Source organism: Notolepis coatsorum (genome assembly GCF_963971535.1).
Source record: "Notolepis coatsorum genome assembly, chromosome: 9".
Lineage (NCBI taxonomy): Eukaryota > Metazoa > Chordata > Actinopteri > Aulopiformes > Paralepididae > Notolepis > Notolepis coatsorum.
The window spans coordinates 112,664,206-112,680,753 of NC_140173.1; the positions used below are offsets into that span (position 1 = coordinate 112,664,206).

Genomic DNA, 16,548 nt, shown 5'->3' on the forward strand with positions numbered 1-16,548 from the left:
TTACATGCAATGCTTTGGTCCAACATTAAAACGTCAAAGTAGAACTGTAATATGTACTTTCTCAGTCAGTGCTAAGTATAGTCATCTTATGCAGCATCACTTTTCACATCAAAACAAAAGTAGAACTGTAATGTGGACTTTCTCAGTCAGTGCTAAGTGCAGTCAGTGCTAAGTGCAACATCACTTTTCACATCAAAACAAAAGTAGAACTGTAATGTGGACTCTCATATTATTAACATTGACAAACATATTTACAATTAGCATTTTATAAAGTAGAACTGTAATGTGTACTTTCTCAGTCAGTGCTAAGTGCAGTCAGTGCTAAGTGCAGCATCACTTTTCACATCAAAACAAAAGTAGAACTGTAATGTGGACTCTCATATTATTAACATTGACAAACATATTTACAATTAGCATTTTATAAAGTAGAACTGTAATGTGTACTTTCTCAGTCAGTGCTAAGTGCAGCATCACTTTTCACATCAAAACAAAAGTAGAACTGTAATGTGGACTCTCTGGGAAAGATCTAAAAAAAAAAAAAAAAAAAAATGTAATGGAAATGGAAAGTCTCAAAGATCGACCAGTCGATCGCGATCGACGGGTTGGTGACCACTGTTATAAATGGTTGTTCAAATGCCCCAAATATGCCTCCCCTATTTACCATTAAATTCTCCTTGAACTCATTATTGCTAGGAAAATAAAACATATGGCAATAAACCTAAACAACGACACAAAACATTCATAGTAACATTAACACTTTGACTGCCGGGAAACGCTGTACAGCGTCATTCCCGGCCATGCTCAAGTTGCCGGAGGACGCTGTACAGCGTCCTTATATCAATATTTCAAAAATCTGCGATCGGATTCATATTTCCCCTCCGCTGGCCTGAGATCCACCAGGAGGACCCACTGAGCTCTCTGGCGGTTCAGGAGCGCCATCTGGTGGCCGATCGGCGCAATCGCCAAACAGGAAGTGCTATGGAGGTTGTGCTGGTCGGCCATATTACTTCCGGGCACTCTGTTTGGCTCCCGGGACTCGATCTCGACACAATACATAGCGATCGATTGCCAATAACTCGATAAACAACATGATTTGGACATATATACTATTATACAAGCTGGAAATGGACCCGATATTTCTACATACCATAATAGGTAAATGACTGTTCCACGCTCATCGCCCAACGGCGCGAGGAGGATACGGTAAGATTCAGCGTTATTTTTGATCGTATTCCATATAAACTGTTATGATGAACATATCACCCACACTAGATGAATGATATAACGCTGCCCACGGAATTATAAACGATCCCCCGCCCATCCGGTCATCATCAAATCATACGTAGATCATTCTAGAAGTACGTCCAATTGAAATTTTTTATATCGCCCCGATTGCCATCAAACTGTATTTCATCATCAATATAATGCATTTGGGGCTATATATCACGTTCTGGAGAAAGCTGCAGAAAGAGATGAAAACATACTTACGGTATACATTAGACCATACTTTACTATGAATATGTGAATGAAAAAGTTTAACGTTGCTACACAATGAACAATACATATAGGACTTTGAATGGGCCCTAATAATGGCAATGTAGCAATAGAATTTAAAAAGTTATAGCCCTGCAAAGAAGGGGAATTTCTCCATAGACAAATAGCGCTGGCAATCCACAGTCATTTTCCGGATTTCTGGCCGGCACCCATAGTGTTAAGATGTGTACTTATACATATCCACATTTGCCTAGGCTGCTCAAAGTCCTACTTGTAGATGGTGATTTAATGTGTGCCAACCTACATACTGGACATAATGTTGGACATGGGTAAGCCAAATATAGCCCCGACATCCACTTTGATAACAACCAGCGGGTGCAACGGTAACCAGGTGCGCTAAATGCATTTTAATTTAAAATTTGCATGCATACTAACTGCTAACTTTGCAAATACAGTCTTGTTGAAACAAAGATATTCACTGTAAAAATAAAATGAATTGTACCATGTATATATTAGGGATGGGCGTGAGTAATAGATTAATCGATTACTCGTAGCTATGAGAAAAATCGATCTTAAATCTTTTTTTGATCAACTTTTTCTCCCATTTTAAATTTTTTCTCCCATCCCAATTTTGTATTGTCCAATTCTACCCTCCCCTGTCTCGAACGCTGTTAGGCCATGCCTCCCACAGGCCGGCTGCAATGTGGACGAAGCCTTGCATCCCCTCCGGTACACGAGGAGGCAGCCGTCGGATCTTTTCACCTGCACAGCGCGATCTCTCAGCGGCGAGGGTCTGCGTGGGAGGGTCACGCCGCCCCCGTTGCTTCCTGATTCTGCTGCGCAGGCGCACCAACCGACCTGTAGGAGTCGCTGTCCACAACGTCCAATCCCCACCCATCAGCTTCCCACCCTTAACACTGCCAATAGCGTTAGTATGAACGACCAGCCAAGCTGGTAGCAATGCCGAGAGCCGGGCTTGAACCCAGCATCTCCTGCATTAGTGGCGAGCGCCTTGCCCACTGCGCCACTTAGCCGCCTGATCTTAAATTATTAATAATTTTTATGGAAAAAATAATATAATTTTTTTTTTTTCATATTTGTTTCACATGTATGTGTAAGATTATAATTGTTTGTTGGTTTCCTTAAACAACAAAATTAAGTTTAAAAAAATATATATATATATTTCTTTTTTGTTTTTTCCCCCCCCTTTTCGAGTAATACACGATCGATCTGGATTCTTCTTCAAAATGCCCATCCCTAGTATATATATATATCGGGGGGTTTTCTCGTTTTTTCCCTTTCATAGATTCATCCACAAAAGTCATCACTTCACTTTGATATTCTCTGGTTGTAAACACACATCAATTAATTCCTGCTCCAGCTTCCGTTTCCGAGACACAGGAGCTGGCTTCACTTTATTCAGTATCGGGCATGTGAAGCAGCTCAATGGCCAAACCCAAGAGAACCTTATTGGCCCCCAGGATTGAATGGCCTGCCTCCCTCTTCCCACCACATACAATCCAATATACCAGATGTAAAATGGGTATGGATGGGTTTTATTCATTTAAAAAAATATATATATTTTGTTGCATTGTTCATTTCAATACCTGTAATAGTACAGTAGTCCACACACACGCACACGTGTGCATTCAGTTAAGTTGGAATATGACTAATACAAACAGTTCAGTTTGTCAGGTACATGCAACACAGATTACAGTGTTTACACCGGTCTGCTTGAGAAAATACCATGTTCTGCAATATAAATTATTGAAGTGAGATGAACAGACTGAACTTTATTTTATTAGATAAAACATGTTGACAAAGTTTTACTTTGCAGTTAAAAGGTAATAAATCGCAATATATCGCAATATTAATATCGCAATACTCAGCATATCGCAATATATTTAGTATCGTGATAGTATCGTATCGTGAGGCCTCTGGTGATTCCCACCCCTAATATATATATATTAGTGCAGTCAGGCGATTAAAAAAAATGTATCTAATTAATTACAGGATTTGTAATTAATTAATCGCATTTTAATCACAACCATTTTATGCCTGATATTCTATATTCTATAATCATATTTCAAATTGCATGTGTCCGGATGGCAGAATTCAGTGTATCTACAAAACCTTCTGTTTAATCATCTTCCATCTATTAATTTGCTTATATTTTTCAGGTCTGGTCAATTTGAGCATGGTGTTATTCACAGTCAAAGAAAATGTATTGATATTCTCATTTGGTTCATTACAATTTACTCAAAATAAAATGTTCATTCAATGAAAATGTTATTAACAGATTGCAGAATGGGTACAATACAGTACGGCTCAATACACACAATTGTTAAGGGGATGCAGACCAGAGAAAGACTTTCGTCTTGTTTACATCAGGGTCCCCCATTTTCAATTCATAATGAATTGTAAGTAAGGGTGCAACTTGCACCGTGCAATCCATTCTCTGTGGATCTAGCCCACAGTATTTCTGACACTGGGAATACATTCCCTGAGATTCATAGATGTCCCTAGAATCAGATACCAAGAACATGCAAATGGACCATATTAAGTCTGTAAATGTGTATTCTACATTCTTATGGAATGAATGATACAATAAAAATATTATTTAAAAAAAAATATATATATATATATTTGTTTGTAATTAATTTTGAGTTAATTTTCATAACGCGCTAATTTTCTGTGTAATTAATTAATCTAATTAACGCGATAAACTGACAGCCCTAATATATATATATATATATATAAATAATTTTTAAAAGCTACACACACTGAGGGCAGAGAGGATGGCTAGAGATCTCTTACCTGCTACATTCAATGAGAGTAACTCTGAGTCGACCCTCCACCAACCTGGCATCCTGGACTGACAGGTCCAAGTCGCAGGCCGCGCCCAGCGGGGGTTGCACTTGGAACGGGAAGAATGGTTTGTATCTGGAGGGAGAGAGAGAAATTGTGCAATAGTAAATTTTGGTGAGTTGTTTCTATACAATTTAATTCACGTTATGACAAGTCATAATGCTGCGGGAGTCTCGGAACGTACAAATGTGGCTGGGGGAACTGATTCACTCAGCATGAATGAACTATAGGTCAATAAAAACAATAAAAAAATTAAAAAAATAGATTAATTTCGATTATAATCGATTCTAAGATTTTCAAATCGATGGAGTTGAATCTTCACATTAGAATCGATGCATTTAGATTAATCGATGCATCGTTACACCCCTACTCGTTATAGCCGGCCAATCGAATAACGGCAACAACGAGTATACTCGTTATTGGATCGTTATTTCTTTTATTCGCTATTTCCATTCATAAACATGCAGGCAGCTGTGTGTTATCACTGGGGATGGGTCTGAGATAGCAAAAGTCCAATACCGCCACCTGCCGCCTTGCGGCCGCTATTGCTCTGTTTGAAACGATGTGACTTGGTGTCTGGGCCGATCTGCGGCTTGCGGAGTCTAACTACTCTGGCAGGGCAAACGCTTATAACACATGCATCGACGAGGGTCGAGCCCCCCGGGTTCATGTTCATTGCTGGATTATGTTGGAAACACGATCGTGATCAGTACTTGGAATGGCGATCAGATAATTGGAATATTCTTTTCGGGACAGATCCTGGTCAAGGTAAGGGCTAAATGGTATCAATATTGCGTTGATCCAAAAATTCCTTCATGCGATCGGGAGCGTGTGTGTGGTCTGTGTGTGTGGCGTGTTCCGTTGGTAGCGATCAAAGCACGGAGGAGTGGCCCCCCCTTTCATGCATCCATGATGAAACATAATAGCTAGTCCAAGGAAGGAACTGAAACTACACTCATATTCACAACGGTATAAAACGGAAATGTATGGATGGAAAAATTATCTGTTTTTTGCATCTTGACCGGAAGAAACTCAATGACAATCGACTATATTATAATATTAGATCCATAGCTATAATATATAATAGCTTTAGGCCTGCAAACACAGCCACGTATTCCCATATTAAAAGGCGATGGCATTTCAACTATAAGGTAAACAGCGACCCCTGGCGCTGAATAAGTTAAGGAACAACATGAAACCCACAGAACCTGTCACCTAATCACTTCCTTCAAGTTCCCTCAAAAACACAAAGTCATTCACACGGTTTCAAAAGCAGAGAATGTACATCTCTTGAAGATATCCAGTGACGACAATAGCCATTACAGCTAACTGTTCAGCCGCTAGCATCCGTTTTAAGTGTCCTATGTGACTGAGGTATGGAATCACAGATAAGGCCCAGAGACGGTGATGAGGACATGACGACTCGTGAAAAACACACATGTTAAAAGTAGCCTCAGATGTTCTTTCCTTCTTAGTCACAGAAGCAGAGACACTACAGTACATGTCATTTAGTTGCAGTTGGCAGGCAATGTCATTTTCAAGTTACAGACATGAGTCTGTTGCTTGTTGCACAGGGTGACACACAGTGCAGGTCAGAGGCCACGCAGCAGCCAAGTGTAGAAGATGCTTCCGTTGTTGTGCATCACTGGCACTGAAAACAAACATATGTAAACAAGCAGGAAATTAAATCAAATGTTCCCTCTATTAGATTAGGTTCAGTTGATCCTGAAAGACAACTTACATGCACATGACTTTCAGGTTGATCTTTTAGCCTATTTATCTTTGAACTCCTGTGGCTGTATGCCCCGCCCCCAACATAGAAAATACACACGACTGTAAGATGTACCAGAACTGAAAGCTTCCCGCTTGTTTGGCCCCATTTGCCCTTCTTTTGGTGAATGATATGGAGCAAAGAAAGAAACATGTAGAGTAAATATGAAAATGAGGAAAACAGTAAATCCAATAAACTAAGAATTGAGAGTACTATGCCTCCCACAGGTCGGTTGTAATGAGGACAGAAGCCTTGCATCACTTGTCCCCTCCCGGTACTCTAGGAGGCAGCCTGTGGCATCTTTTCACCGCAGCAGCTCGAACTCTGTGGCGAGGAGTAACGCGTGGGAGGCTCACGCTGCCCCCGTCACTTCCTGCTTCCGTCGCACTGGTGTCACCAAACCGACCTGTAGGAGTCGCTGTCCACAACGTCAAATCCCCACCCACCGGCTTTCCCACCCTCTAACACTTGCCAATTGTGTTAGTATGAACGACCGGCCAGCCGGTAGCAACGTCGAGAACTGGGATCAAACCCAGCGTCTCCTGCGTTAGAGGCGAGCACCTTGCCCACTGCGCCCATCAGCCGCCCCTGGCGTTCCACACTGTTGTGGCATTATTTTTTTTTTTATATATATATTTTTTATGTCAACGTTCACACGCACAATATATGCTTACCTAGGATTTGACTTGATTCAACAACAAAGCAGTCGGAGCAATGACAAGCCGAAAACTGTCGAAATTGTAGTTATTTGAAGTTTGGATTTTTTTTACGACTGAGGTAGGTAAATTAAATTTCTTGAGACTAAAGTACAGAAAAAAGGTACCGTTGGGTACCGGTATCGATTCACAGGTACCGGTTCAAATGTGAAAGGTACCCATCCCTAGTGTTTAGTCCCTTGTTTGAGCCGAATTTGGGTTAGACATGATTTGTGGAACTCCCTCTGGTGTTGTGGTCATGGTATTCACTGACCTTTGGGAAGTATTTCGACATGTACATGGGTACCTTAGTGGTGTAGTGCAGGGGTTCCCAAACTTTTCAGGCCACGACCCAAAAATAACGGGGTCAGAGAGCCGCGACCCCCACTATTATAGGAGGTAGATTTTTTTTTTTAATATTAAATTATAAATGGAAATGTATGGTTGAAACATGCACACGTTCAAACGCACACACACTAATAAGCATTGGAGGCTTTTAACCAGGGCCGGACTGGGGAAATCATTCAGGCCAGGAAATATAGTGCGAAATATAGCCCCAGTCAGGCCACTTTTTAAGCAGGGGGTCTGGGGGTCCCCCACCAAGACATTTCTTGTTACAAAGACTTCATTTCCTGCATTCTGGTGCAGGCATTTTTTTATTTGTACCCTTTAAATGCCAGTGTTTGTGATGGCATCACAAATTATTGTTAAAAAACAGGCTAGCATATATATGATTAGCAACAACACTGATTTTGATGGATTTTCAGTTTTTTTGTAATGTCAGATTGAAAATAATACAATCTTTTATTCAACTTCAGCCCTGATCATAACACCACATATTAATTTTATAATTCTAACCCTTTAAATGCCAGTGTGTGTGATGGCATATATTTGCAATATATCAAATGCAAAGTAGATTTTTCTGGGGGGGATTATTACAGGCTAGCATGTGTCAATGATTAGCAACAACAGTTTTTTGTAAGGGTCCCGCCTCCACCAATCACATGCGGCTCCTTTTGTGTGTGTGTGTGAGAGCAAGAGAGAGAGATAGTTCTCCAACTTGTGTGAGTTGCAGTGATCTCCTGGTTGTTCCCCACCTAGGTTATCTAACTATTGCGCTGCTGCAACTAGAAACACTGTCCTGGCCTGCTTCCAAGTTCAGTGGCCTGACTGCAAATTTAAATTTTTTTTAATCATCTGGCGACCCCTCCGCGGCGGCCCACAGGAGGGTCGCGACCCCGACTTTGGGAACCCCTGGTGTAGTGCACCTTGTAGACAAGGCCCATTGCAAGTTGCTGTACTCTGTCGTCTACTCTAAGCCATCCTAGGTTGTCAAAATGGGCAGGGGTGAGGTGGGTTTTAAGAGTAAGGTCAAGCAGTAGTCTGACCAGTTTGTTTTGTGATGTTTGTAATCTTGTTTTTAGTGCCTTTGAGGTGCTTTGGTACCATGAGGTGCAAGCACAGTCGTAGTACCCTTGTGTGCTCCTGTTAGAGTCTTCAGGGTATTCTTGTTTACCAGAGAGGAAATCTTGTTAGTTGGCGACTTTTTTTATTACATTGGTTGCCATTTTGTCACAGGAAAGATTTGCCTCTAGGATGGAACCCAGGTATGTAATTTAATCTTTCCTTGTGACAATATTGTCACCCACTGTAACAGAAGCCATTGGCCTTGCTGAGTTTGTTATTTGATCCAAAGAGAATGGACTCCGTTTTACCCAGGTGTAATGATAGTTTGTTATCAGCGAGCCATGTGCAGATTCTGCCGAGTTCAGAGCTGAGGGCTTTTTCAACCTGCAACTTGTTCCTGTCAGAGACCAGCAGGGCTGAGTCGTCCACGAACAGGAACAAGTTGCAGTCACAAGCTGATGACATGTAATTTGCATAAATTAGGAACAGTAGCAGTCCTAGTATGCTTCCTTGTGGAACACCACAGCTCACTGGGAGGGGGGGGGGGGTATAGTGTACCGTTTACCTCCACCATCTGTTCTCTCCCCTCCAGGTAGGATTGCATCCAGCTCACTGATGAACTATCAAACCGATCGCTTTTAGTTTGTCAATCATAATGGAGTGATTGACAGTGTCGAAAGCCTTTTGGAGGTCCAGCATGACCATGCCGCAATATTTGCCTGCGTCCACCTATTGTTTGATGTGGTCATTCAAATAGAGAAGGCATGCGTCAGTGGAGTGGGATGTTCTGAAGCCAGATTGGAATTTGTAGATTCGTTTTTTTCCCTGTGAGGTACTTTTCGACCTGTTCATAGAACATTTTTTCCATGACTTTCGAGATGGAGGTAAGAATAGAAACACGGCGGTCGGTAGTTGCCTGGGTCTAATTTGCTGCCTTTTTTGTGCAGAGGGGTCATTCTCGCAATTTTGAAGTATTTGGGGACGAGGTTTATTATGTGGGTGATGGCGGCTGCTGAGTCTGAGGAATTTGGAGGGCATATTGTCATGGCCAGTGGCCTTGTTAGGATGGAGGGCACTCAGTTTTTTTAGTACTTCATCTGTTGTTACCATTTCAAGTTTGAAGTTGTCTTTGCAGACCCCTAGGTTTTTGTAGAAGGCTATGATGTGTTCTACCCCAAAATGCCCTGAGTGGGAGGGTAGTTTATTAACCAGTGTTGTGGCTATGTTTGTAAAAGAAAATGTTTAAGTAATTGGCCACATCCAGCTCGTCTGTGATGAGTGTTTTCTGTCTTTATGTTTATAAATCTGGTTTAGTTTTTTACTGCAGCCTAGTTGGTTGTCGATTCATTTCCAAAGGTCACAGGGTTTGTTTTTGTTTCTCAGTTTTGTCATTGATGAAATATTTTTTGGCAGATTTGATCATGGTGTTTACATCGTTTCTTAGTCTGTTTCTTTGCTGTTTAACTGATTGGGGGCCAACAGCAGAGGGCGCTGATGGCCATTCAGCGCCAGTGCTTTATCCAATGTAATGATAGCTTTAGTTGCGAGTGCTTAAAATATATGAAATATAATAGCAATAGATCTAAATAACACGTTGATCGTCAGTGAGTTGCTTCCAGTCAACATGCACGAAACAGAATTTTTTCATACATACATTTCCGTTGTATACCGTGATGAATATGAATATATTTCTAGAGCGTTCAGTCTAATCTCAATAAACTCCAGCAAATCGAGCTTCAATGTATTTACTTAGAAATCGTGCCATTTGTCGCTTGATTTATGAATAGTTTTCAAATAAACGCTAGATTATCGATATTATATGCGTCATCATGCACAAACAGAAGCGGGGTCTGAAAAATCACTTCTCCGTACTTTGGTCAGCGCGAACCTCACACACACACGCGCTCCGATGACGGTGAAAGAAACATCGGATTAACCCAAGATTTGTAACAGAGTCCTTACCTCACATCTGATGTGGTGCAAAAAGATTCATCCAATTGCTGATCGCCATTCCAAATATTGATTGTGTTTATTGATCCAACGTTATATGTCCAAAACACATAATCCACGCTGCTCCGAGTGTCCCCAGTCCATCTGTTATAACGATACTGCATGCCAGAGAAGGAAAACCTGGACCGGACTTCTTAGATCAGCGTACAGCCCAAGGGGGAGGGATTTGAATGATGTGCAATACCAGCCGGGAGGCGTATTTGCCCTTTTGCGAGCTCAGACCCATTCCCAATGATAACATCAGGCTAGATGGATGAAAAATTAATGGATATAGCTAATAAAATAAATATCGATTAAAACCTGAGATATCTCTGGTCTTGGCGCCCAGCGCATGGCGAGTTAACCCAAGATATCTCGGGGTTGGCCTGGAATGTGTTAAGTTCAGCCACATGGGCTTGGAGATCACTGTTTGAGCTTTTGGCAAGCTTTGACTGACTTTTATGAAGTTCAGAGCATTTTTTGTCTCTGGTTTTCATAGATGTCAGTATTTCTGCATGCATCCATGGCTCAGCGCGATTTTTAACTTTGGTGGTTCTTAGGTTGTTTAGTATTGTTGAGAATTTGGTTTTGAATCCAAGCCATGTTTCTTCAACTTCACTGAGCTCATCTGACCAGTCTAGGCTCTCCAGTTCTTGGTTAAAGGCCTCGCTAGAGTAGGTTTTGAGGTCCCTAGATTAGGGCTGGGCGATATATCGAGTATACTCGATTAGGGATGCTCGATATTGGCTTTTTTACCGATATAGTCCAACTCTTGATTTCCGATACCGATATATGCAACAAAATAAATACCGAAAAACTGAATAATTTCAGGTAATTAACACTTTAATCGCCGAAAACGCCGGAACTTGTCTTTCCTAGCCATGCTCGTTCTGCCGAAGACGCCGTAACTCGTCTTTGATGTCAATATTTCAAAAATGTGTCATCGAAATCATATTTCCTTTCCGGAGCCCTGAGACACACTGCTGATCTCCTCTCAACTCTCTAGCGGTTCAAGAGCGCCATCTGGTGGCAGATCGGCAGATCGCCAACCGGAAATTAACCTTTGAACCGGTAGTGCTCATCCATATGTGGTCCGGCCACTCGCTATCGTTAGAGAGACTCCGTCTTGATACAGTGAACATCGATCGGTGCAAATAACTCGAAAAAACAACATGATTTGGACGTATATACTATTATACAACCTGGAAATGGATCGGGCATTTCTACATCCCATAATAGAAAAAATTCTGTTCCACGCTCATCTGCCAGCAGCGCGAGGAAGCCACGGTAAGATTCAGCGTTATATTATAACGTGTTCGATATAAACTGCTATGATGAACATATGACCCGCTCTGGATGAATCATCTAACGCTGCCCACGGAATTATAAACGATCCCCCGCCCATCCGGTCATCATCAGATGATACGTAGAAACTTCTAGAACCACGTCCATTTGAAATTTTTTATCTCGCACAGATTCCTACAAAACTGTATTTGATCATCAATATAATGCATTTAGGGCTATAAATCTCGTTCTGAAGAAAGCTGCAGAAAACGATAAAAACATACTTATACTTTAGACCATATTTTAGTATGAATATGTGAATGAAAAAGTTTAACGTTGCTACACCCTGAACAATACATATAGGACATTGAATGGGCCATAATAATGGCAATTTAGCAATAGAATTTAAAAAGTTATAGCCCTGCAAAGAAGGGGAACTTCTCCATGTTAAATAGGGCTGGCGAGGGATGGTAAATTATGAATTTAACCCCGGCGATTAAAGTGTTAAACATTACATATGTCTTGTTGTGGAATTAACATAACATTATGCATACTTTTGACAATAAATTAAATCAGAATGTGTTCTTACTTGCTTGCCTGGGTAAATAAAGGTTATAGAAATGTAATGTAAAAAAAGAAAAAGAAAAATGTAAAACAGATAGATATTTTCTGATATCACATTTTAATGCCAATATCGGCCGATAATATCGGACATCCCTATACTCGATGTATCGCGGCTTGTTCTACATGAGATGTAGTAAATTACTATATCGTGAACATCGAGTATGTTATCATGTCGCGGCTGAGATGAGGCTTGCTTTAGTGCAGAGCTGTCCTCTCATTTCATTATAGACAGACCAGCGCGGACCTTAAATGACATGCAATTGTAATTTCATTACACAGACCAGCGCGGACCTTTAACACTTTGAGCGTCACGCCTTGTTTTCCTTTTTACCGGCTGAATGCCACCATCGGCGCCAATGTTAACATTAATATCGCCTAATCTATGTTTTAAATTATGGCTATGTGTCTAATCTGCCCATCGCATTATCAAAGACTATTTTCCAGTCAGTGCTGTCAAGGCAGATTGTTTTTTTATCGCGTCGTTTCCGTTTCAGAGCAGTTAGAAAAGCCCCCGTTTTGATATAAAAAACAGCTCATTCTGGAGCATTCTATGAAAATCGTCTTTTAGTGGAATATTCCACAACGTTGATATTCGTCGGCCTTTTTATGAATAGTTTTCAAATAAACGCTAGATGATCAATATTATACGTGCACGCAAGCACATTACGGCCGCGCGCGGATAATCGCCTCGTTGATTTCCTCTCGGCCTTTTACAGTGAAACCGAAAGAAGACATTTCACAAAACAGCCTATATCTTCATCAAACTTACTCTGATTATCCTAACACTGATAACATAGAGTCCTTACCTGACATCAGATGGTATCCAACTGGTATATTCCAATTCCTGATCACCATTCGAAAAAATCGATACGTGTATGGATCCAACGCGATACTGTAGAACTCCATGATCCGCGGGGATCTGAGGTTCCAGAATGAACTGTGGTAACCCCGGCTGGATCAGTGGACTGGAAAATGTGGAGTACCGGATTTTTTCCCCATTCATTTTCATTGAGTCCATTCCAAAATCACTTATGTCATCTGGGAGATGACAGGGGGCGCTTTTTTCCACAGTGATCGCAGGCGCCGCTCGGCTATACTCGGGTAGGCTCGGTGATGCAATCATTTTTCAGATTGATTTTATCAGAGAAATCTCGTGAGTGGCATTCAACGTCACTATTAAAAACCCGAGATATCTCGTGAGTGGCACTCAAAGTGTTAATGACATGCAATATAATTGACGCGAACAATGGGCTAACGCGAACCACCTAAAACAAAACCTGGGGGGGGGGGCTGGCTCTTGCGCGTTCTCGCGCCCTCTCGCGCCCCGCCCCCTCTCTCTCTCGCTCTCTCTCTCTCCCTCTACATTCAATGATTTAAAGTAGCCAAACGTTACAGTATAAATACTAACTGAATAGTTGATTATAAACATTTAATTTCATTATCTGAAATATTCTAAAATCATTAAGTCTGCTATAAGCCATTATCCCTAGGGATGGGTACCTTTCACATTTGAACCGATACGGTACCGGTACCTGTGAATCGATACCGGTACCCAACGGTACCTTTTTCGGTACTTTAGTCTCAAGAAATTTAATTTACCTACCTCAGTCGTGAAAAAAAATCCAAACTTCAAATAACTACAATTTCGACAGTTTTCGGCTTGCCATTGCTCCGACTGCTTTGTTGTTGAATCAAGTCAAATCCTAGGTAAGCATATATTGTGCGTGTGAACGTTGACATGAAAAGAAAAAAAAATGTATAAAAAAATAATAATAATAATTAAAAAAAAAATAATCTGTATCTCACTTGAATCGATACTCGGTAGTACCGACGTGTTTCGGTTCGGTACCTCAAAAGTACCGAATTCGGTACCCATCCCTAATTATCCCTTTGTGTGTGATTATTATTTTCTCACAGTAGTGTGTATATATATATGCATGCGTGCATGCGTGTGTGTGTGTGTGTGTGTGTGTGTGTGTGTGTGTGTGTGTGTGTGTGGCTAAAGTGGATAGAAAACAGTACTGTGCAAAAGTCTTAGGCACCCAATAGTTTTTATATAAATCGTCTTAGAAGTAAATAATTTTTTTTATTAGTGTGTCAGTAGACTACTCTTAGTACATTTAATAATTTATTTATTTTTTAAACTTTGACCAGTCAGCTGGTTCTTTTCGCGTTTATCGCTTTTTTCTGGTCAAGTATGACCGACAGAAACAGGTTGAATGGGGGTATAGATGGGGGGAAAGACACTGAGAAAATACGGCTAGTCCGGGAGTCGAACTCGCTACCCCAGATCCGTGACGCGCACGGTTGTCCCCGACGCCGAAATAGCGTTCGAGGTACACAGTGAGCTACTGGAGCTCCCCCTATTTTAATAATTTTTTAAAGCATCTTCATGGTTTAATAATGCAAACATATTAGGGATGCCCCGATCACGTTTTTTGCCACCGATATAGTCTTGAGCCATATCGGCCGATACCGATCCGATATCGATCGTTTTTGATTAAATTTTTTTTTATAAAATATATATATTATATAATTAGACTTGTACTTGTAGTTGTATTATCTGCGAGACATCGCCACCACGCAACAAGTCAAAATGCTCGCTATCTGGAAACAGCTCCACTGTCTGTGTGTACTCGAGTAGCCTCCAGCTACGGCCAGGATTCTCCCGCGGTGCAGCTGGACCCTACTGGTATAAATCACATTCAGCATGCCCTCAGCCCGAATACGCATCGAAGCAATGTTATAAGACATTGATATCAGATCTGTAGCTACTGCTAGCCGGCTAGATAACGTTAAGACAACGCCTCAGTGAACTATTTAGTTTAGAGCTAACGTGAGCTACCGAGTCAACGGAGGTAACTTATCATGCACTAGACTATTACTGGAGCATTTTTTGATATCAGCAGCTATCAGTAGCTAGCCAGCTAGATAACGTTAGACAATGCCTCATGTAGTCACTGGGTCATTTAGTTTAAACAGTAACGTTAGGTAGCCAACAGCTCGGTAGGTAGCCAACGTTAGCTCACGTCGCATGCACTACTAGAGCAGACTGTTGTTTACATGGGTGCGGGAGGGGCAGGAGGAGAAGGAGGAGCCGTACGCTGCAAGCAGCTCTGCGAGAGAGAAGAGCGAGTGAGAACTACGCAGAGAATTGGATCATGTTTTCCGTGTCATCGATCGGCTTTGACGATCGGCGAAAATAAAGCATTATCACGATCACCGATCGCATATTTATACTGATTATCGGCCGATAACGATCGGTGGCCGATCGATCGGGGCATCCCTAAAACATATGTTGCAGGGACTTATTATAATCATCATATTGGCGTGACTGTATGCATCAAAGGGTTAAATCAAGCATTTTTAAGTGCTTTAGAGGAAATGTCAAAATATCGCGATATATATTGTATATCGTGATATGGCCAAAAAAATTCGCGATATCATTTAGAGGCCATATCGCCCAGCCCTACCCTAGATGTGACCGGCACTGTGCAATACTCCAATTCAGCCATTGGCAATTCAGCCGTTGGGTGGGGGGCGCTGTTGAGCGGGCCTGTGACCGGACCTGAAAGCGCCCCTGGCTCTGCGGCTCTGCAGTTGCATACTATTGGGATTCGTTGGGAACAGCAGCACGGAGTCTCGACTCAGGACTTATTTTATTTTAGCAGCAGTTATCATCAATATCGACCTGGAGGACAGCGCAATCTAAGGGACATGTTTCATTACTAGTCAAGTGTCATTACTTTAGTTATCAAAGGTGGAATCTCTGGACGCAATGACATTATATAGTTTAAAGCTAAACTACGTTTTTCTTTCTCGTTAGGAGAGGGATAACTTATTCAGTTAGATTTGATTTGATCTTTATTTATCTCTAACATTTTCAACCATAAACACACACATTTGTAATAACAAAAAAAACTAAAACGAAATAAAATACAAATACATTTAAATATATTTTCCTATGGAAGGAATAATCAACATGGCTCCAATTGGTTGACTATAACAGCACCGTGACCAAATATCCCTATACTAGCACCTTGTTAAACACTTTTTATATATATATATATATATATATATATATATATATATATATATATATATATATATTTATTTATTTATTTTTAATCATAATTATTCTTGTGAAATCTTTCCACCTGGGAGTCTTTTGACTAAATCAATTTATTCTCCCCTTCTCTGAATGGTGTTTCTTATGGCAATAACAACTATAGACGACAAAACCAAAGTAAAGAAACGACATTTGATTTTTGGGACGGTTACATTCACTTTGGGACGGTTAAGATTGTATTTCGGGACGGTTCTGGGACGGTGGTGAAAAAAGTTAGTCTGGAGCCCTGTGTCGCGTTCGTCTAGACAGGGTTGTCCTCTTAGTCCCGGACTATTTGCTCTATCCCT

The 16,548-nt window shown here is 41.1% G+C and overlaps 1 protein-coding gene across 1 annotated transcript in view; it reads right to left on the bottom strand.

Moving 5' to 3' along the window:
• pdzd8 (PDZ domain containing 8) overlaps positions 1-16,548 on the bottom strand; it is a 107,855-nt gene that overhangs the window by 67,521 nt on the left and 23,786 nt on the right. Inside the window, exon 2 of the mRNA XM_084322130.1 lies at positions 4,312-4,437. Within this exon, the coding sequence (XP_084178256.1) occupies positions 4,312-4,437 (126 nt within the window). The remainder of the gene's footprint in view (positions 1-4,311; positions 4,438-16,548) is intronic.